Source organism: Rhinolophus sinicus, linkage group LG01, assembly GCF_036562045.2.
Source record: "Rhinolophus sinicus isolate RSC01 linkage group LG01, ASM3656204v1, whole genome shotgun sequence".
In the NCBI taxonomy this organism is placed as follows: Eukaryota; Metazoa; Chordata; class Mammalia; order Chiroptera; family Rhinolophidae; genus Rhinolophus; species Rhinolophus sinicus.
In genome coordinates, this window is record NC_133751.1 from 118,881,308 (window position 1) to 118,902,870 (window position 21,563).

The 21,563-nt window shown below is 38.3% G+C and overlaps 1 protein-coding gene across 5 annotated transcripts in view; it reads right to left on the reverse strand.

Moving 5' to 3' along the window:
- Nucleotides 1–21,563, reverse strand: part of PTPN4 (protein tyrosine phosphatase non-receptor type 4) — a 174,153-nt gene that overhangs the window by 22,995 nt on the left and 129,595 nt on the right. For all 5 annotated transcript variants that reach the window (XM_074335257.1, XM_074335240.1, XM_074335231.1 and 2 more), the window contains exons 16-20: nt 12,799–12,958; nt 9,786–9,869; nt 9,636–9,692; nt 4,399–4,555; nt 416–582 (exon numbers count right to left, since the gene is read on the reverse strand). In XM_074335257.1, the coding sequence (XP_074191358.1) occupies nt 416–582; nt 4,399–4,555; nt 9,636–9,692; nt 9,786–9,869; nt 12,799–12,958 (625 nt within the window). The remainder of the gene's footprint in view (nt 1–415; nt 583–4,398; nt 4,556–9,635; nt 9,693–9,785; nt 9,870–12,798; nt 12,959–21,563) is intronic.

Below are 21,563 nucleotides of genomic sequence, written 5' to 3' on the forward strand. Positions count from 1 at the left end.
TTAGTCACAAATGTTTATAGTCACTTATCTATAACATATACTTCCAAGCAACAAATATTAATGATGGCCAACTACACTGACAAAAATTAGAGGATTAAATATGACAAGGTACAAAAATTATTTTCCTTTAACTCAGGATTTTGAAGTCTACAATAGCTTATCTTCATCTGCCAACTGTCATAAAAACAGCTATTTACAGAAAAATAATTTAGTTTGATGACATATGTATAAAATCTCCTTATTCCTCTTTTACTTAGACATCTATTTATGTAACCATGGCTAGTATTTTGGGAGCAATTTTAAAAATTTGTATTTTAGAATTCTTTTTCTGTCAAGTATTTCTCAGAATACCATTTTAGTGTGTAAATTATAACTGACAGATAAGGCAGCTAAGAAACCATACCGCATTACTTACATCAAATTGTGTCAGGACTGTTCCAGTGATGAGCCCCTCAGCTAGCTGGAGCATCGACTCACGCAAGGAATGGTCATCCTGATGGACATTATCTAGTGGGGCTTTCTCAGGAATGTACTGGAAGTCTGGCTCATTTTCTAGCTTTTCTTCCACTACATCATATATAGCTAAGACAACAAACAAAAAACACAAAAGAGCCATATGGAAATCTTAATGAATTGATGAAAGGAATTTACCATATCTATTCTTTATGTGGCAGGAAAAATAATTCATTTATTCTTAATTCATCAGGTCTGAGTTTGGTGCCACAGTGTAGGGATGAAGAGTAGCTGTGGAGTTGAGTTTTTCTACACCTTTGGGGAAAAGAAGGGTTCTTGGCCATATTGCTAAAAATATCTGTAACTTGAGGAGACATGAAGAAAACGAGGAGCTGCCAAGAAGCAGCTCTGCAGAGCCCTGCCCTTAATCTGTGGGACCTAGGGCAAGCATACAAATAGAGGCCTATATACCGTATGTCTAGGTTTGAAAGGTTACAAATAAATTGAACAAATATGTCTTATCCCTTTTCCTTGACATATGTACAAAACAACCGGGAGACCATTGTTCAAATGTGAATGTAGGCCAGAACTCATGGTCATGGCAGTGAGGAGAGCCAGACCCTAGACTCTGGCCTATGGCCCATCCTACTACTTCTCCCCACCCTCAGCTCCGTTCTTACACCTGGGAGCCTGTGAACATGAACAGGAACATCCCAGTCCATATGTAAGCTTGTTCTACACACCTTTCCAAATTGCTGCCTCTCAGCCACCCTGCTGGCCTGGGAGTACATACATCATGTGAGCCACCTTGGGAGAACGGACGTGGGAAAATGGCCACACAGGCCCAGGAGTGGGCTCAGAGCTATTTGGACAGAGAACTGAGGGTTGAAAAAAGTGGTCTAGGAAGGAAGGGGAGGTCATAGGACCCCTTGCTCCTGCAAAATCCTGACTTCCATGGTGGTGGTTAGGGGAGGAGGGGGGCGGGGAGGAAAGGCAGAATACAGCTTTCTAAAGGATGCAGCCAAGCTATGGGTCGCCAGTGTCCTTGTCAAAGAGGTTTGGTTCCTGCTCAGATATGTAGGCACTTTTGAGAAGAATAAATTTCTGAAATGAATGAAAAGACAAAATGGTATGAATGCATTTTGTCTAAGAAGTAAGATTTAAAGGGGAAAGACCAGAATAACAAGCTTTTTGTTTTTCTGATATTTTTGGCAAACGTAATTTTAAAGTTTGATTATATAGCACGTCCTCCCTTAACGTTGGTAGGTTCTTGGAAACTGATTGGAGCAAAATGACATACAATGAAGCCAGTTTTACTAGAGCTAATTGATATAAACAAGAGTTAAGTTCCTATATATTTCTGGTCACAAAAACCTCACCAAACTTTTAAATAAAGATCCAAAACACTTCTAGCATTAAACATTGAAATAAATGTGAGCGATACATACATTTAAGAAAAATTAATAAAGGCAAGTAAGATAATTCTTTTCCAACATGCTTATTCCAGTTCAGGGTCTCAGGCGGCCAGAGCCTGTCCCGGCAGCTCAAGGCAGGACCCACCCTGGACAGGACGCCCTTCCATCACAGGGCGTGCTCACACACACCCCCACACTCACTCGGACAAGGATAATGTAGACACGCCAGTTCACCTCATGTGCACGTCTTTGGGATGTGGGAGGAAACTGGAGTCCCTGGAGGAAACCCACACAGACATGGGGAGAAGGTGCACACTCCACATAGACAGCGGCCCTGGCCAGGAATGGTTTTCATTTTTCCCATCAACGTTATAACAAATGACGCTGAACAAAACATTATTTGAGGATCTGCTGTTCGTTATTTTAAATAAAAATAGATATGACACACCCACACTGAAAGTGAATACAGGTCTTAGTCCAGATTTTGACAATAAAATAACATTTGAAACATCTTTTGTCAAGAAGTAAGTCCTAGGTGGGTTCTTCTTCTAATTTAAAGTATAAATTAGGTGATTTGAATTGCAAGAAGCCCCGACTTTTCCATTATATGGACTTCTGTTCATCTTCTGGGTCTGTACTACTCATGAATTTGTGAGCTGAATGTGTTGGTGCCAAAGTGTCTTCAACTATAAATTGGGGATAATTCATCTCAATGGATGGCTATAAAAATTAAATGGAAGGGGCGGTAGGTTAGCTCAGTTGGTTAGAGCGCGAGCTCTGAACAACAGGGTTGCTGGTTCGATTCCCACATGGGCCAGTGAGCTGCGCCCTCCACAACTAGATTGGAGACAACGAACTGCCACTGAGCTTCTGGAGGGCAGCCCGGATGGCTCAGTTGGTTAGAGCGTGAGCTCTCAGCAACAAGGTTGCCGGTTCAATTCCCACATGAGATGGTGGGCTGTGCCCCCTGCAACTAAAGGTTGAAAATGGCAACTGGACTTGGAGCTGAGCTGTGCCCTGGAGAAGCACACTGGCCCCCAATATTGCCCCCCAAAATTAAATGGGAATATACAAAAGAGTACAGGTATATGAGAAACACATAAAAACTACTATTATTGTAAATTCTTTAGTATGTTATCAAGAGAAAACAGAACAAAATAGGGAGAATACTATTCTTGGTATATAATTTAAGTGCTTTATGTGACAAAAAATGCCTAATAATGAATCACCTCAGTATCAGGTCTAAATAAATGAGTTCCTTGAAAAGTCAAAATAGAATGTTCTGTTGAAGTTCTTTGAATTTCCCTAGAAAGCAAATTCTAGACCACGAAGAGAAAAACACAAAGTAGAGAAGATAAAATGAAAATGCCTATTCGTACCCAAATAAGTTTTGTGTGTTTTTTTTCTTGCAAAAATGTACACGGTTGGGTATGGTGGGTGAACAGATAGAGTTCTAATTGCTTCTCCATGGTTTTCTTCAACAACTGGTACACAGCATTAACCTACAATTACTCTGGTGGCTAAAACTGACTAATAGAAAACTGTTAAGAACAAAATTAGAAAAATACATCTGTAAGAATTTTTTCTCAGAGGAGATGGATGGAGTGCTGAGGGAACTTGAAACAATGCCATGTGCACACTGGCTGAAGGGTCTGGGGTTGTTAAACTGGAGAAAGGGGGCGAGTTTCTAGTAAAACCAGCTATTGTCAAAAAACTGAAGGCAGAGGGATTAAACTTATTCTGCATGAAATTTACTGTACATAGCACAAAGTGATAGAATCAGGAACAATAGGACTGAAGGAAGTTGGATTTTTCATTCAATTAATAGTTCAAACTATCCAAGGGGGAACGACCTGCTTCAGGAGCCACGGAGTGCTCCCACAGACAGGCTGTTCTGACACTGTTGTAGAGGAACTCAAGCAGTCGGCAAAGGGGCCAGCGCGTCCGCGGACGGCAGGAAAGTTTCTGTGAATCAACAGGTCAGCTGTCCAGAGCAGCATCACCATACTAAAAACACAGACAGGATTTAAAAAAAAAAAAGCTGTAACTACTGCTTGATTCAGAGTTTTCTGAAAGTAGAACAGAGTTCAAAATTTACTCATTCATTCAACAATTGTTCACTGAGTACCCTATTAGAGCAACTATTAATAGTTGCTACTATTAGAGCAACTGGGGGAAGAGGGAGGCCATTTTAGGTACGGTAGTCTGGAGAGAAGGACTTTCTGAGGATGCCATTTGAGCAGAAACCTGAAGGAAATGAGGGCATAAGCCATACTATAATCAAGAAGAGTATTTTAGGCAGAAGGAACAGCAAGAAAGCCAGCACAGAATAGAGGAGAGTGAGCAGGCTGAGGGGTAAGCAAGGGGGCCAAGAATTTGGATTTTACTCCAAGAGTGAATGGAAGCCACTGTGCTTTGAGTAGGAAACTGACATGACATGACTTACATTTTAAAAAGCCTACTCTGGCTGCAATGTCTAGTAAATACTAGTGAATTATGAAAAATACCCAGTGCTGCGTAGAGTACGTACCATTAGGTCGAACTAGAAGTACGAGTTCCCCAGAATGTCTCTCACAGCTGGCTTTAATAAACAGGACAACCTGATCATGGGTATGTTCCGCGATGTCCCGACCATTGATCAGTACAACTTGGTCCCCTTCATTCAATCGAGGGACACAGAGGTCAGCCTGTGATGTAATGCAGATAAGGTTTCAGATTTGTACATGGCTTTCTAAAAGTAAAGCATGAAAATTTATTTTTATAGATTCTACAACAGGAGAACTAAAACTAATATAGAAAAGCATCCATCTACTACCAAATTAAAAAAAAAAAAAAAAAAAAGAGAAGCAGAAATATAGCTTTCCCATGAAGATAATGTATTTCTTTCCTTCTTCATTCAACAGCTTCTTTCCGGATGCCCCATTATATGCTTAGACATACAGGTAAGACTAGTAGTCTTGAGGTGGCTAGAGACAGCCCTTGCTTGTACCATCCAGGTATGTACAAATGTCAGTTATCACAGTTTAAATAACACCAGTTTCCCAACAACATGGTACAAATTTCAGTTACCATGATATACTAATTGTGAATAATTAATTGCATGAAGTACAAACTTTGCTGTTAGCTCATAGTCTAAACATCACCATGTAAATAACAGACATAGATCATGATCAGTGACCAAGCTATGCACCTGTTATTCAGTTCATGCAGAGACAGCAAAGTATGTACTTATGTTGCTTCCTTGTCTCCCAGTGATAAACCTACATAACAACGGACAATCTAAAGAGGGAATTGGCCAAAAAAGTTAAAAGTGCAGCAAAGAAACAAAAAGTGATACTGCTGGAAGTGAATTTCATATTGAATGTAAATGGAGTTATAAAAGAAATAGCTGATGATGGAAACATGATGTACACGACTACTGTTTGGAGATTCTAGGTATATAGTGAGAAATTTAGCGACGGTGAACTTAACATAAATGATGACAGTGGCTGTAATGAGGAGGAGGAAGACGTCCATGAGGAAGTGATGTGCTTAGAAATATCTCACAACATTGAAAATGCAGAGGACAAAATGTTGGACGTGGATTCAAGCTTAGACAGGATTATGACAATTTGCCAAAGCGAGAAAGAATGCTCACTCTGTATCTTAAGTTTCACGATGGGGACATAGCACTGTTCAAACTACTTGTGATAAGTTTTTACAAAGAAATAAAACACTTAAATTCTCAATGTTTCTAATGTTTAGACTTATAGGATACTAAATCAGTATTAGTTTTATTGTTTTTTATTTCCCTATACATTAATAAGAGAATGTATTTTATTGTTTTTTTTTATTTCCCGATACATTAATTGTTGAATGAATGAGTAGAGAGATTTTAATGTTTTGATAAAAATATTAAGGTTCATGGAAACAACCAGGATTTCCCCCCAGTGATTATCAAGGTCACTTTGTACTTTCAGCTTGAATGGTCATTTTTATGGTCTTGCACTACCTGTGCAAAGTGAGGACTGCCTGTATTTTATTGAGAAAACAAGTAATCAAAGTAAAAGAGATAAACAGAAATATGGACAGCATGTTCCAGGAACACGGTAATAAGGCCGTATGGGAGTCAAGTTTGAAGGATGATAGGTCAGAGAGAGAAGGAAATGATGACAGGGTTGGTTGGACCTTATGAAAAAAAAGAAAAAAGGAACTTCCAGTGGCAAAGTCTTGAAGAAACGAAAGCATGACTACTCACATTCACTATAAATACAAAGTCAATAAAACCCAACATGGTATTATCATTAGTGGAAAGAGCACAGGTCTAAGAGCCATGTTTTTCCTCTACTTCTTATGAAATGTGTGATTTTGGACACCTGAAACTCTGAAAATGGAGCCAATATCTGCTTTAATTATTTGTGAGAGTTGTGAAGAGTTGTGAAGATAAAAATGAGATAACTTTGCAAAGTGTTAAGGTCTGGAGAATTCAAATTTAACGTTCTATCATTTTCTCTGGTTGCTTCTTGCTCTACTTCTTGTAGTGGAGCAGACGGCATTCACATAACCCTGTGCGCTAGCAGTGTGATGCTTTTGTGTACCAATCTGGTCCCACGTTTTTACAAATGTATTTGAGGTACAAAGACTAGTGAATTGGGAGGTACTAATGGTACTGGGAGAAATGTAATGGGTTATAGCAGAAAGTTATCCTCTCACCTTACTTTGTGGATAGTGCAGTTGGTGGAAAAGAGGAAGTGGCCTACAGTTAGGGAGAAGACAGTTGCAAATCTCTAAGTGGACATTCACTAATATTTCCAGTTCAGGGACTGAGACTAGCAGGGGAGTATATTAACCAATATGCTATGACATGCAGAGATTTTTTTTTTACCCATTACCACTGAAGAGAATAGAACTCTCTCATACTTAATCTGCTTTTGTCAGATATGTTTATAATTTTTTATTTGCATTTCATCATGATCTGGCAAATTTAAACTGTGTATTAAAATGAATTTTGTTGGAGCAACAGCTATTAGCTCAAAGATGATCAGATAGGAAATAAAACATGACTTTAACTGGATATTATTTTATTCATTTCAGAAGGTGTCCAATACATATAAAAAGACATTAAAATATTTACACTGTCCTTTTCTACTAATCACTTTAAAATGAGGTATCCAATTGGAAGACTGTGATGGTCTCTAATTAGTAAAATATAGAAATTATAAATTTCTGCTGTGTTAATTTGTTCCAAATTTAGCTCAGTATTTATGAAACATAGTTGTAGGTGGCAGAAAGGAAAAAAATCACCAATAATTTTTATAGCCTAAAAAGAAAATTTAGAGTCACAGAATTCTGTTTGGAAATGAACCTGTCCGTAGAATGTTCCCTAACCATCCTTGATTTAATTAAAAACTATCCACAATCAGTGGTCAGAAAAATCAATATTGCTTTTGTGTCATTCACTGACTCTTACAACTGGCATAACAAAAAAGGTTTATTTTTATTTCTAATGTAAGAGCAATACATGCTCATTGTTATGATTCAGATAATTAAAAAAAGGAAAATAGAAGAAAGTGATAATTACCAGTAATTCCACTACCTAGATGAAACACTGTTAATATTTTAAGCATGTTTCCAGGCTTTTTAAATGCACATCGCTCACATTTAAAAAAACTGGATAAAACATGTATGTGGAATTATAATATGCATTTCCCGTAACGCCATCTTAGAAACATATTTCCACACTGATGTAGAGCTACATCATCCAACAATTCAATAGCTGCAAAGCAATGCATGATTTATTTCACAAAGTCTAATGATATGTATTTTGATTTTCTCCCAATTTTTAACTGTTATAAATAATACTACAACGAGCATCCTTATGTATCTTTTGTTCCCTAGTCCAACTGTTTCAGTAAAAGTGGAACTGTGAGGTCAAAAGATACACATTTGATTAAAAAGTTTTAGTTAAAATTTTTGTTTTTAGCTAAGTTATACATCACACAGTTTAAAGAATTGGTCTGTAAGATTTTTAAGACAAGAAACTATTTCTTGTATTCTTCCCTACCATCTTCCCCTGCTCTAGAGGCAACGTCTTTCAACGTTTTAGCTACATCTTTTACCTTTACCTCAGTATCTGTTCCTAATAACCCCATTTGGTTTTTCTTAATTTTCTATTTTAGTTGTTATCTAACTTTCTACTCCATAGGTGAAAATATAGCAATCTTATCTCCTCATTTGCAGTCCCAAACACATACATATTTCCCATTAAACATATACTAAATAAATAATTTTGGATTATTTCCCCCATCTTTGTCCCCATCTTTCATATGCATAGTAGACTCGAGTCATTTTACATATCATATCCAGTCCTGATCCCACTGACCACACAATTTGCTTAAAAGAGGACATCTGATCCAAACTGGACCTATGACTGGTTTACTTCCCAGGAGTCTATAATTTGGACAGGTTTAATCACTCTGGGTTGCCGAGCTGGTCATATGTAAACCTGGAAGTTACTAGCAGTCATATCGGACCACATGGACTAAGGAGTAGAATAGTGGTAGTTAAACAATTTCTATTTAGTAGAGATTTAGGAGTCATAATTGTATTTGAAGGTAGAGTGTGTGTGGTGGTGGTGATGTTACAGGACTTGACATGAAGCTGCTACTAAGCACACTGTTTGTATTTAGAGTATGTTACTTGGAGAGGCTTGATGAGGCTGATCTAGTGTACAAATTGGTTTGTACTGAGACACAAGAATGGAACATTCACATAAAGAGAGATGAAAAATAGAGAGTGACTGATGATTTTTAAAGTTCTTTCTAGAGGGCCGACTGCATTCCTGTCCTTGGATTTTGTGAAATCTCTATAGCTCTACAATAAATTTTGTATTTATGCTAAACCAGGGGTATTCCATGAGTAAGGACCCTGTTATTTGCAACCAACCAAGTTCTTAAAAACCAGAACCAAAACCATGTATCATGATATCCCTAATCAATCTTGGCTGTGATTTTCAAACCAACTTTGAGATTGCTGCAAAGCATCCGAAATAGCATAACTGGTCTCTCTCTCTCAGGCTGCTAGTTCATACTTTTCCTAGGGTGGGGGACAGTTAAATGACAAAGGGTGCTGATCGAAAAGTCCTTGAAGACCACTTAGGCAACGACATAAATGGAAACTGAAAGCAATATCTGCTATATATAAGAGCAATAAAGATAATACATCCATAGTTAATTAAGAATTGTCCTATGATGAGCATAAAGTAATTGAGTGCTGACGCTGAATGAGGGGCATGGGGGATTCATTATAATGGGTATCTAAATCTCTGCTTTTATTTAGAATGTTAATAAGAAGTTTAAAAATTGTCCTTATAGGAGGAAAAAAAATCACTGGTATTATTTCTATTTAAAGTAAAATTTTTAAACATAGAGTACGTAAATAGTATCTAGGTAAACAATTCTAAATGAAAAACAAGCAAATAAACAGCAAATGAAAAATATACCTCTGTCTACATTTTGCTGTTTAAAGAGGTCATACTTTAGAAGCATTGAAAGACATAAACAGCTTCTTTGTAGGGACAAGGATTTTAAAATCTCTTATAGACAGGGAATAAACAAAAACTAACTTTCCAGCAATTTAAGATATTAAGCCAACATTGGAAATTTGACAAATTAAAAGAAATGATTGGTTTTTTTCTGTATTGAAACTAACAAAAATACTATTGTATTTAAATTTATTGTATTTCATATTCTCGAAAATAGGATTTACTTGCAAGATTAGGTAACTCACAGGTGTTCCTGGCGCTACGCGGGACACGATCACAGGCATCTTCTGATCATATCCTCCCTTAAAAACAAAACAAATCAAACATTAGACAAACATTAGTGAAACAGAAACATCTTAATTTAAAAACTGAGTACAATATAAATTTTAGATTACCTTTACATTGAATCCAAACCTTCCATTTTCATCAGGTTTCATTCTGATTAGAACAAGATTATCGTGCGGAATACCACCATTAGGCTTAAAAACATAAAAATAAATAACTTGTAATTTTCTTCATTTATAATCTATCCTTCACATATACATGAAGTACGCTTTTTTGTATGCTGATGTTTCACATGTATGAAATCACACAGTATACCGTCATTTGTTACTGGCTTCTTTCACTTACCATGTTTTATGCTTGCTCTCTGAAGATACGTGTTTGGCTAATTCTTACTTATCCGCCAAGACACAGGTCAGAGATGATCACTTCTTGGAAGCCTTTCCTTAACCCCACAGCTGCATTAGTTATTTTTATATACTTTTGAATTCCCTATAATCACTTCTAATTATAGAACTTCTATTGCCTTCAAACTGTCTTCATACTTGCTTGCTCTAGATCCCATCCTCTCTTCCATACTCAAGAATATTGCTATAGCAATTCTCTACTCTCCTGAATTATCCATTTCCCCGTCTTCTGGGAAATATTCTTATTTCTCCCATTAAAAAAACCCAAAACCCAAAAAATTCCCTCTGGATTCTACTTCCCCATCCAGCTCCTGCCCCATTTCTCTCCTTCCTCTTGCTGCTAAACTTCTTGAAAGTGTTATCCACATTTGCTGTCTTTATTTCCTCTAATCCCATCCTTCTGGAGTCCGGTTTTCATCCCCAACACTCCACCAAAACTGTTCCAATTAAGGTCACACAAAATTTTCACATTGCTTCAGTGTTCAATTCTCAGTCCTCATCTTACCTGACTTACCAGTAGCATGTGACAAAGTTGTTTACTATCTCTGTGATTTCTTCCCATCAGCCATTTGACTACCTTTCTGTCTGCATCTCCTTAATCTTCTTTGCTGGTTTCTTTCGTCTTCCTCATATTTACTATTTGGAAGACCAAATACTCAATTTCTAGAACCTTATTAAGTTATCTACAGACACCACATTTCCTTGTTGATTTCTTCCTGTCTCATAATTTTAAATACTGTCTACATGCCATCAGCTCTCATTGTCGTAACTCCTCCTTCAATTCCAGAATCCTATCCCCAAATGGATTTCTAATAGGCAGCTCAAATTAACAGGTCCCACACTGAGATCCTGATATTCCCCCCATACCTGCTCTACCTGTCGCCTTTCACATCTCAGTAAATGGCAGCTTTGTCCTTCTAGTTGTTCAGGGCAAAAACCTTGCTGTCATCCTTGAATTCTCTTTCTCTAGTACTCCACGTCCAATCCATTGGCATATTATGTTAGCTCTAATCTAAAAATATACCCCAAATATAGTCACATCTCATTCCTTCTGCACCCACCACCCCGGTCCAAATCACCACTGATTGCTTGGAATACTTTATACCTTGGTAACAACTATCTCTACTATCCTGGTTTCAGTCTATTTTCAATACAACAGCCAGAGTGATAATGTTAAAACTTAAGTGACACCACGTGACTTATCTCTTCAGATTTGTATATCCATTTGCTTCCTATCTCACTCAGGGTTAAAATACAAAATCGTTGTAAGACCGACTTTTAAGATCTGGCTCCCTCCCGTACCTGTCTCCTCCTCATATGCGTATTTTGCTCTGGCCACACTGACTCCCTTGCTGTTCCTTGGCCGTATCAGTCACATCTTTGTACCTGCAATTCCTTCAGCTAACCGACATGGCTTAGCACTCAGGCTACCACCGGCTTACACTACCTAAAATTGTAATTTAGCACTCTACTCTTGCAATTCCTTAGCCCCTTCCTGTTTTATGTTTCTCCCCAGCATTTATATTATCTAACATGCTATATGTTTAAACTATTTACGTTGTTTACTATTTGTCTTACCCTTATCCCCCAGAATGTAAGTAACTTGAAGGCAGAGGGATTTTTTTTCCTATTTTATTCCGTTATAGCCCCAAAGCCTATAACAATGCACTGAATATATCAGTTACTCAGTAAGTAATTTTTGCATGAATGGAAAAACAAACTAGACGTAGATTATTTAACAGCAAGGACCATGTTTTGTTTCTGTATTCCCACTACCCACCAAAGTACTTTAGCAGACAGAAAGACCTCAACAACTATGAACCAATGAATGAATAAATGATACAAAAGAATCACCACATAGATAGCACTAAAACTGCCATTTCTGGTAAGGATTTTGCTCTCTGTTGATATGTCTGTGGTGGTGGAGCAATAGTGTGGGAGAACAGAGTGTTGCCTGTGGCCTTTCAACTTTAGTTAATGTTGGAGGGCTATAGGTGAACAAATGAGAGGGCCATGAGTGTCATGGCTACCGGAAACTTCTGGCGCTGCCAATACCTGCTGTGGATTCTCCTCTCCCTGCATCTTATTTTATTCCCCGAGGTCCCTTAAAGATTCCCAAAACACACTCATATTTTGTCTGTGCTTATACTTCTCCAAGAACACAGTGTATTTTTTAAATTTATTGACAATCTCACTTTTGATTTATTTACATCTACCTGAGAAAGCAATAAAAGTTCGTAAATCAGAGGATTCTAACAATTTACCATTTGTTGTGGTGAAAGCATGTTCTCTAAGGCAAAAGTATCAATATAATTCATACGTATATTTTGTAGAACAAAGAGTGATCATATACTCCAAGGACTTGTACTCAATTTCAAAAGGTTGATGAAAATGATAAAGTCTCTGCACTCAGTGAATTATATAATAAAGTTAATGGTATTTAATAGATTATTAGCATTTGTTCTGGAAATGCTGTGTTTTGCAAGATTAAAATCCACATAAATTTGTTAAGAATTAATTTCTAGAGCAATGAACATTTTATAAATGATAATAAAAGGAAATTCCACAATTGGATTATATTGTGGCACAATTCATGAGCAAACATATAATGAAAAAGAGAAAGTATTATAACTTACAGATAAAACATGCCACAGTACAAAAGAAATTTCATTTCTGATTTAAAAATTTCAAAGAAATGAGTATATTTGAAGCTACTTACAGTAGATTTTTCTGGGGAAGATGGAACATCAAATGTTTCATTAATCTGGTTTTCCAGATCTTGTTGAGAATGTGAATATTGAATTTGGTTCCAACTGTTTTTCTTCGATTGTTTGGGTGGTAAAGCTGGTGGCTGCCCATCAACAGGGGTCTCTTGTGATCTAGATAGGAAAAACGGAAAAGAATGAATATTTTGGAAATTGTCTTACAAAACTGTTATTTTAAAAACTAGGGTCAAACAACTCAGATATTTACAATGTCTAGTAGGAGACAGGCTTTAAATACCATATTTATTTGCAAGTGTCTCTGCTTAATGAAATATTTCTTTGAAATATTAAAACTTTGAAATTTAAGTAGCAAATCTAGTTTTCTACTTTATTAACTCTGTAAACAATCCTACATATAATAAAAACCAGGGGTGCCAAAAAATGTATGCAAGTGGACACTTTGGTCAAAGCTGCAAGCAGTAGTTCGCCGTAATCAGAAGTATCTGGATGCTGATGGTAACCACTTCGAGCACCTCTTGTAATTGCAGAAGTCCAGTGTGACTTGTATTCATCTTTGGTTATCGGTATATATTGAGTATTACAATTTCAATAGTTTTTTCCTTTCTTAAAATGTGTATACATTTTTTGGCACCGTTTGTATAGTTTAAGGGTATCCTTATGAAGATATTTATTTCAATCTAATATAACAATGTACACACCTTTCCAAAAATCTTTTTTAAAGGTTTTTAGTGAAGTTATATAGATAGCCAGGGAATAAGGCAAAGAGAAATCAGAACTCAGAGTTGAGACATTCCACAGATAAAACACCTGTTCCAGTCTAGAGAAGTTAAGTGATTGGCACAATTTATTTAGAAATAAGACACAATTCATGAACGTAATGAGCTCAATACTGAAACAAGGATTAGAATTTGAGTGAAAATGCTGAGATCCCTGAAAAGACAAAACTGGATGAGACATTGTCAGAATATGATTTAAGGTGAGGAAGCAAAAATTCAATTAACATTAGAGAGAATAAGCCTCAATCTGACAGTAGGAATTGATAAAAAGAGCTGGGTATAATAGGGAAGGCTTCAAGGTAAAAACTGTAGCTTTTAAGAACAAGCAAGTGTATGTTACTAACATTACTTGTGAGTTTTTCACAAAGGCCAGAAGGGGGAACCAGTGGGTTCAACTTGTATCCTAGGAAGCATGCATCCGAGAAGCTGAGGAGTTAAGGAGAATAGGCAAGAGGAAAATGGTTCTTGAGAAGGGCACTGACCATCACTGGGGTTATTATTTATCTCTATATGGCAGGAGGTCTTTTGGGGAAATAAAAGAGTTACTGTTCATTGCCTGAGAAGAGTTGACAGTTGCTGTATCAAGCTCCATGGCTGCTGCTGTGGTACTCGGGCACAGATTTCACCCAGTTTCTGCTTATTTTTGTTCACTGACAATAGATGCCTAAGATAACAAGCCATAAGGTCGTGGGGAAGTGGAACTGTGTTAATTACATTATTGTTCTAAAATTAATCTCCACCCCTCCTAGTTCGACATTTGGCTTGGCCCTATGACTTGCTGTGGCCAATGAAATATGAGAAGTGGTGTGTATCACCTTTGAAAGGAAGCGCTAAGAAATAGCTCATGATTCATTATACTTCTCTTTTTCCTCAGCCCTGAGATTAGCCATGTCCCAAAACATGGGCTGCTGTCAGCCTGGGTCCTGGGACGAACATGACATGGAATTGAGCCAGTCGATCCATGATGTACATATAATGTAAGAAAGAAATGACCTTTGTTGTAAGTCAGTGGAAGTTGGGGTTAATTTGCTACTACAGCATAATTTAGCTCGATAACTAATACAGAGATTACAGCCAGAGTGGCCCTTAGATACATATGATCTCCCTTGGCAGAGAAGCTGTGAACTTTATTTAGAGGCTTGCTGCTAGATACCTGGTAGATAGACAAGCTAAAAGTTTAAATAGTGCCAAGGAAGTCAGCCAGGATTAATAATAAATGGTGTAACTCTATGGTCCTCCAGGGAGGTTTCTCCTAATGAGAATACAGTCCTGCAATTCTATAAGCGAGTATAAAATATAATCTTTAAATAAGCAGGTAACAACAACATCCACTCAGCTGAGCTTTCCTCATAGTCTGCAGGGCATAAAATACTCTAAATTCTGATAAGCCTGTAAGGCTGCATCAGAGACCATATCTCTCCTTTTCAGCAAAAGCTTCTTTGAGGTCTACCTTGATGCCAGGGATTCTAGGTCGAAACATACTAGTTTTTATGTAGCTAGTTTCAACTGCCAAGAACCCGCGCCTCTAAATTCAATACATTCAAGTGCTGCTGGTATAGAAAAATGTTCCTAACGATTAGAATACAGACATCTGCCTCAGTTGTGCCCTGCTGCAAGGGATTAGGAAAGATGAAGATGGAAATCCCTTGGCAGAGCCCCACAGATCTGACATTTCTGAAAAGCAGTTGATTAAAAGCCTCCAAGACTTTACAAAATCCAGAAGTCCCTGGACTCCACATGTAGCAATCAATAGGTCTTATTCCCTACTTAGGGTTAAGAGTGTAAGGTGAACAGAAACTTTTCTTCCAGTTTTGCATACAGCTAGCTGTCACAGCCAGCAAGCATTTAGTCTCAAAACTAAAGGTCTGTAGGGAAGAGTATAAAGTTGAGATTGAATGGGAATAGAGTCAGAGCAACTTTCTTTACTCTTGGTCCAGCTAACAATGGAAACACAGTGCCAAAACAGACAGCCAGGCCCAACTTGAGCCTGCTCTATAGTGCAGTACCTAATGAGCCAAACCTGATGGGTGAGCTAACAACGGCACCGCTCAGCAGAGGAAGGCCAGGACTGACATCATGCGACATGTTGCTAAACCTTCTGAATCTGAAGTTTGGGGGTTAAAGATCAGGCATGCATGGTCAAAAAAAGCTCCACAAGTGATATTTATTACGCACTTCTGATTAGAAAGCATTTTCCTAAAACAGTAGTTGCCAATTCATGACTTGTGGGACAATTTTGGCCAACATACATATGGCACATTCATTGCTTTTGTAAAATGTGAGTTAACTACCATTTAAAAAGTTACATTCAAATCTGAATTTCCAGAATGAAAAGTGGGAGCTCTGGAAAGAATGGACCTGCATTATAAGTTGTCAACCACTGGACCAAGCCAGATGATAGCTGCTGCTTTTAAATGGGCCATGGGCATTCTAGACTACTGGAACCCCACCCAGTGTTACTTGCCAGACTCCAGTGGGTATTTGAGTATAACCTCTTCTTTAAACACTCACACTCTGCAGGAAGACACAGATACGAAGGGAGCCCAAGCATACAGTTGGGGCTGGCATTTAAGCCAAATTCTAAGAAAAGGTGAAGAGAATGTTGTAGAGGATTAGCCAAGATGTAACAGAGGCAAGGAGAATAATTTTGGATTTCAGGACAGGGGTTACCTGCCTTGTCTTATTGTTTTATGTAACTTTCTTATTAAAGTAACTTCTCAGAGGGTTGGACAAGCTTTCCACATGCATGATTAAGGTTAGGCTGGTCTGGGAAGCTTCTACAAACCAATGACGTGTTTTCCCAGTAATCCTGTTAACTATCTTTCCGTTTTATATATTTCAAATTTATAAAATATATATAACCAAACTATTTCTCTGTTTTTCTCCCCCTGCCACCATCTACTTACCTATCTAAAACACAGTCAATAGAAGTAACTAAGGATGTCAACACTGACTCCTGAAACTCATCTTTTGGACAAAGGCTATCAATTACGTTTTAAAGACATACTCCAAAAGTATTAATTTATTACAACAAATGATAACTTCCTTCTACATAGCTAATGTAGAGCTGTCAAATGCAATTTATTACTCAATTATCTAGTAAGATGACTTTCATAGGTAAACCATGCATTATAATTAGAAATTATAATATATTTAAATAATGTCATGAAACAGGCCAGTTTTAAAAATGATACCATGCCTAAGCACACTCCCCCCCCAAACAACAATAACAACAACAACAAAAACTTCGAAACAAAACAAAAAACTGCTAAGTATAACAGAATGAAGAGACATCATATATTTGGGAAGAACAACCAAGCAGCATAGTAGAACACAGCCACACTAGAAATAACAGTTGGCACCCTGAAGGAAGGGACCCATAACTTCAAGAGAAGGCCAGCATCTACTATCAGGTGGTTTAGGAAGGACTAGGAAAACAGAAACCAAAGAAAAAAGCAGGGATCAGGACTTTGGCTCGAGTCTTATAAGTAGAGGTAATCATTTGGCTTTAAAGATGGGAGTTGGAGAAGATCTGTCCTAGGGAGATTATAGAAAAATTGTCATTCCAAAGGGATTGTTTTAGTTACTTAAAAAATGAGCAAGATAAACCCTGAAAATTGTGAATTAAAAAGAAGATATTAAAGGATTTCCAGTCAAGATGGTAGAGTAGGTAAACACTACGCTTGCCTTCTCTCACGATCACCTTGAAATTACAACTAAACTACAGAACAACCTTCATTAAGAGACCTCCTGAAGTCTAGCTGAACCGAAGTCCTATATCTAAGGACATACAGAAGAAACTTGAGACTGATAGGAGGGGCAGAGACGACTATCCCCATGTGTGACCGTTAAAAATCAGGTGGGATATCTCACCTGTGGAGGCCTCCCCACCAGGTTCCACAGCCCAGGGTTCCAGTACTGGGAAGAGAAGCCCCCATAACTTCTGGCTATGAAAACCAGCGGACGATTGTGGTTGAGTGAGATGAAGGGTGGCAGGAGCCCTAGGTATCCCTCTTAAAGGGCCTGCACATGGACTTACTTTCTGACAGACTCACTTGCTCTGAGCTTTAGCTCTGGGGCAGCAGCTCGAAAGGTGCCAGGGACCTACGGGGAGGAACTAAGTTGTCTGGCTGCAGAGCGAGGGCTAGAGGGGCAGCTTTCTCAGACAGAAATGCTGATAGAATCCATTCTTTGTTGAGTCTTCCCCCCGCCCAGCATGCAGACACAGGCAGATGCCATATCTGAGTCTCCATCATCCTAGCTTACACCATTTGTTCTCTTCACCCTGGTGATTCCCCGAGATGCCGCCGCATCCAATTTGAGGCACCCACCCAAGCAGCGTCAATCAAGTGGCTTTTCCATACAAACAGCCTGTCTTGCTCATGCTGCAGACTTTCCTAAAATATCTCAAAGGTTCACAAACCCCAAACAAGCAGCATTTGGCTTTGATATGTCCCGTACATCTTGCTGAACAACCCCAATCCCAGCACTAATGACAGCAGGCCTCGATCCTGGCTTGCTTAGCCTCTTGAAGCACCTCCAAGCCCAGCACGGATAGTGGTGATCTGCAGATTGCTTTGTGGCTCATGCCAGGTGGTCCCGGCAGGATACAGGTAGTGGCTGAATTTGGCCAGTGGCAGTGCACTGCCCAGGAAGCCCTGGGGCTAGAATGCCTGGTGGCCAGCTTTGGACTGAGCTGAAGTATCACCTGGCCGCCTCCAAGGATGACACACCCAAATGGCAAACTGGGCAGGCACCAGAATGCTGCTAAAATGAATCCTGCTCCATAGGGGCAGCCCCTGCAAAACAGATCCTCCACTGTAGTCACAGCCAGTCCTCACAATTAATGAGCCTGAGAGTCAATCCCTCTCATTGACGTGCAAACAGCAACCAATGCTCAACTACAACAGGAGGACACACAGAACACACAGAAAGGACACACTTACAGCACTCCGTTCAGGTGCCCAGGCAGAATATGCCACTGGGCCCCACAGCTCATCTACAACAGAAGGCCACTCTAGTAAGACCGGGAGACATAGCAGCTCGACCTTTACATATAAACAAACACAAGGAGGCAGCCAAAATGGGGAGACAAAGAAACATGTCCCAAATAAAGAACAGAACAAAACTTCAAAAATGAACTAAATAAAATAGAGACAAGCAATCTATGAGATGCAGAGTTCCAAACACTGGTTATAAGGATGCTCAATGATATCAGGGAAAACTTCAACAAAGAGATAGGAAACATAAAAATGGGGATAGAAAACATAAAAAGAACCTGTCAGAAATGAACTATACAATAACTGAAATGAAGAATACTTTAGAGGAAAATCAACAATTCAGATGAAGCAGAAGATCAAATCAGCAATTTAGAAGGAAGAGAACATCCAAAAAGGATAACGAAAACCAAAAAGAATGAAAGAAAAACGAGGATAGTTTAAGGGGCCTCTGGGATAACATCAAGCATCCAATATTCACATTATAGGGCTACCAGTAGGAGAAGAGAGAGAGCAAGGAATCGAAAACCTATTTGAAATAAAAATGATGGAAATCTTCCCTAACCTAGAGAAGGAAATAGACATACAAACCCAGGAAGCACAGAGTCCCAAACAAGATGAACGCAAACAGGCCCACACCAAGACACATCATAATGAAAATGCCAAGGTTAAAGACAAAGAATCTTAAAAGCAGCAAGAGAAAAGCAGTTAGTTACCTATAAGGGAGTTCCCATAAGATTGTCAGCTGATTTCACAATAAAACCTTTGCAGGCCAGAAGGGACTGGCACAAAATAGTTAAGCAAAGACCTACAACCCAGTTTATACTACCCAGCATAACTATTATTTAGAATTGAAGGACAAAGAGTTCCCAAAGAAGAAAAAGCTAATGGAATTCATAACCACCAAACCAGTATTACAAGGAATCTTAGAGGGATGTATTTAACACGAAAAGGGGGGAAAAAAAAGGATAAAAAATGTAAATAATAAAATGGCAATAACTACATATCTATCAACAATTACTTTAAATGTAAATGGATTAAATGCTCCAATCAAAAGATAGGGTGGGTTGAATGGATAAGAAAATAAGACTTTATATATACTACCTAGAAGAGACTCACGTCAGATTGAAAGACACAGACATTGAAAGTAAGGGAAAAAGATGTTGCATGAAAAAGGAAATGAAAAAATAAAAACTGAAGTAGCAATACTTATAGCAGACAAAAGACTTTAAAAAAAGGCTATAACAAGAGACAAAGAAGGACTCAGTAATCCCACTTCTGGGTGTTTATCCAAAGAAACCCAAAACGCTACTTCGAGGGTACATGTTATCTTATGTTCATTTCTGCATTGTTTACAATGACCAAGATGTGGAGGCAGCCTGGGTGTCCGTCAATAAATGAATGGGTAAAGAGGAGGTGGTACACGCCTGCAATGGAATATTGCTTGGCCAGGAAAGGGAATGGGTTCTTGCCATCTGCGTGCGGCTGCATAGATGAACCTGGAGGGTACTGTGCTGAGTGGAGTATGTCAGACAGAGAAAGACAGAGGCAATGTGATTTTGCTTATATGTGAAATCTAAAGAACAAAATAAACAAAACAGAAACAGAACATTTTGATAGTTGCCAGATGGGTGGAGGGTGCGGGGGCTGGGTGAAAAAGGGGAAATGACTAACAAGTACAAATTGGTTGTTACACGGTAGTCATGAGGATGTAGGGTATAGCATAAGGTATATAGTCAATAATATTGTAATAACTATTTATGGTGTCAGATGGGTACTAGATTTATTGGGGTGATAGATGGGAGGGGGTTTGGGGAACAGAGTGAAAAATGTGACGGGATTAAGAAGTACAAATTGGTAGTTACAAAATAGTCATTGGGATGCAAAGTAAAGCATAGGGAATATAGTCAATAATATTGTGATAGCGTGGTACAGTATCAGACAGTTGCTGGATTTATCACTGTGATCACTTCTTTAGGTATATAAATGTTGAACAACTATGGTGTACATCTGAAACTAATATAATGTATGTTAGCTATATTTTAATAAAAATCTTTTAAAAAGATGTTGAAGGTTCAGCTGTATATACATACCTTTCATAGAAGCATAAAATTAATTCTAATTTAAGACTAGAAAACAAACAGAAACCATATTCTTTGCAGACACTAATATAAACTTACCAGGAATGATGGCTCCTTTCAAATCTCTCATTTTCTAAGATACATACGAGGAACTCATGACTCCTTCAGTTACAATCACTACTGTCATGCAAGTCTCTACTGAGCATTTAACCCGACTATACTTTATATTACGTAAGCTACAGATAAAATTCTGGTTCAAAATTCAGGATTCTTGACACTCTGACATTCAGAGTATTTCAAAGTAATCACCATTTCAGATTGACTACTAAGTAATGCTCAAGGCAATTTAAAAATTATATATAAACTCTCAGGGATATGATTAATGTAGGACTAGAACTGAAAATGTCGTATTATTGTATCAGTAGGAATTCATTCCAAAATCAAGGTCCCAGACCTGAGATTCTGGGTTTCAACCAAACTCCAAGTCCCTGATCTTAGCTGCCAAATCCAAGTAATGGAGACTTTTTCCAGAGATGGAGGGCAGGTAAGTATACTGCAGCCGTAACAGCCCAGGGACATGCAATTAGTCTTGTCGTCACAAGTACAACATCTAATATGGTGTGTCCTCTGTGTTCCCATGGCTTGATACCTCCTTCCATTTGCACCCTGTTTGGTTCTTTTATTTCCTTGTCCTAGAGCAGCCTAGTATTTGCAGGGTCCATGACATATGAGACTTGATCAAGATTGGCATGGGAATTGGGTTAAGCTGAGCCTGGAGATGAAGTTAGTGCCAGTAGCTTGGAGGGGCAGAGGGAAGGCAAATCTTTGATGACTAAGCCAAAGGAATTCATGAGGTACGGACAAAGCTGTGGTAGCTCATTAGATAGGATTAGAATGGGACAAT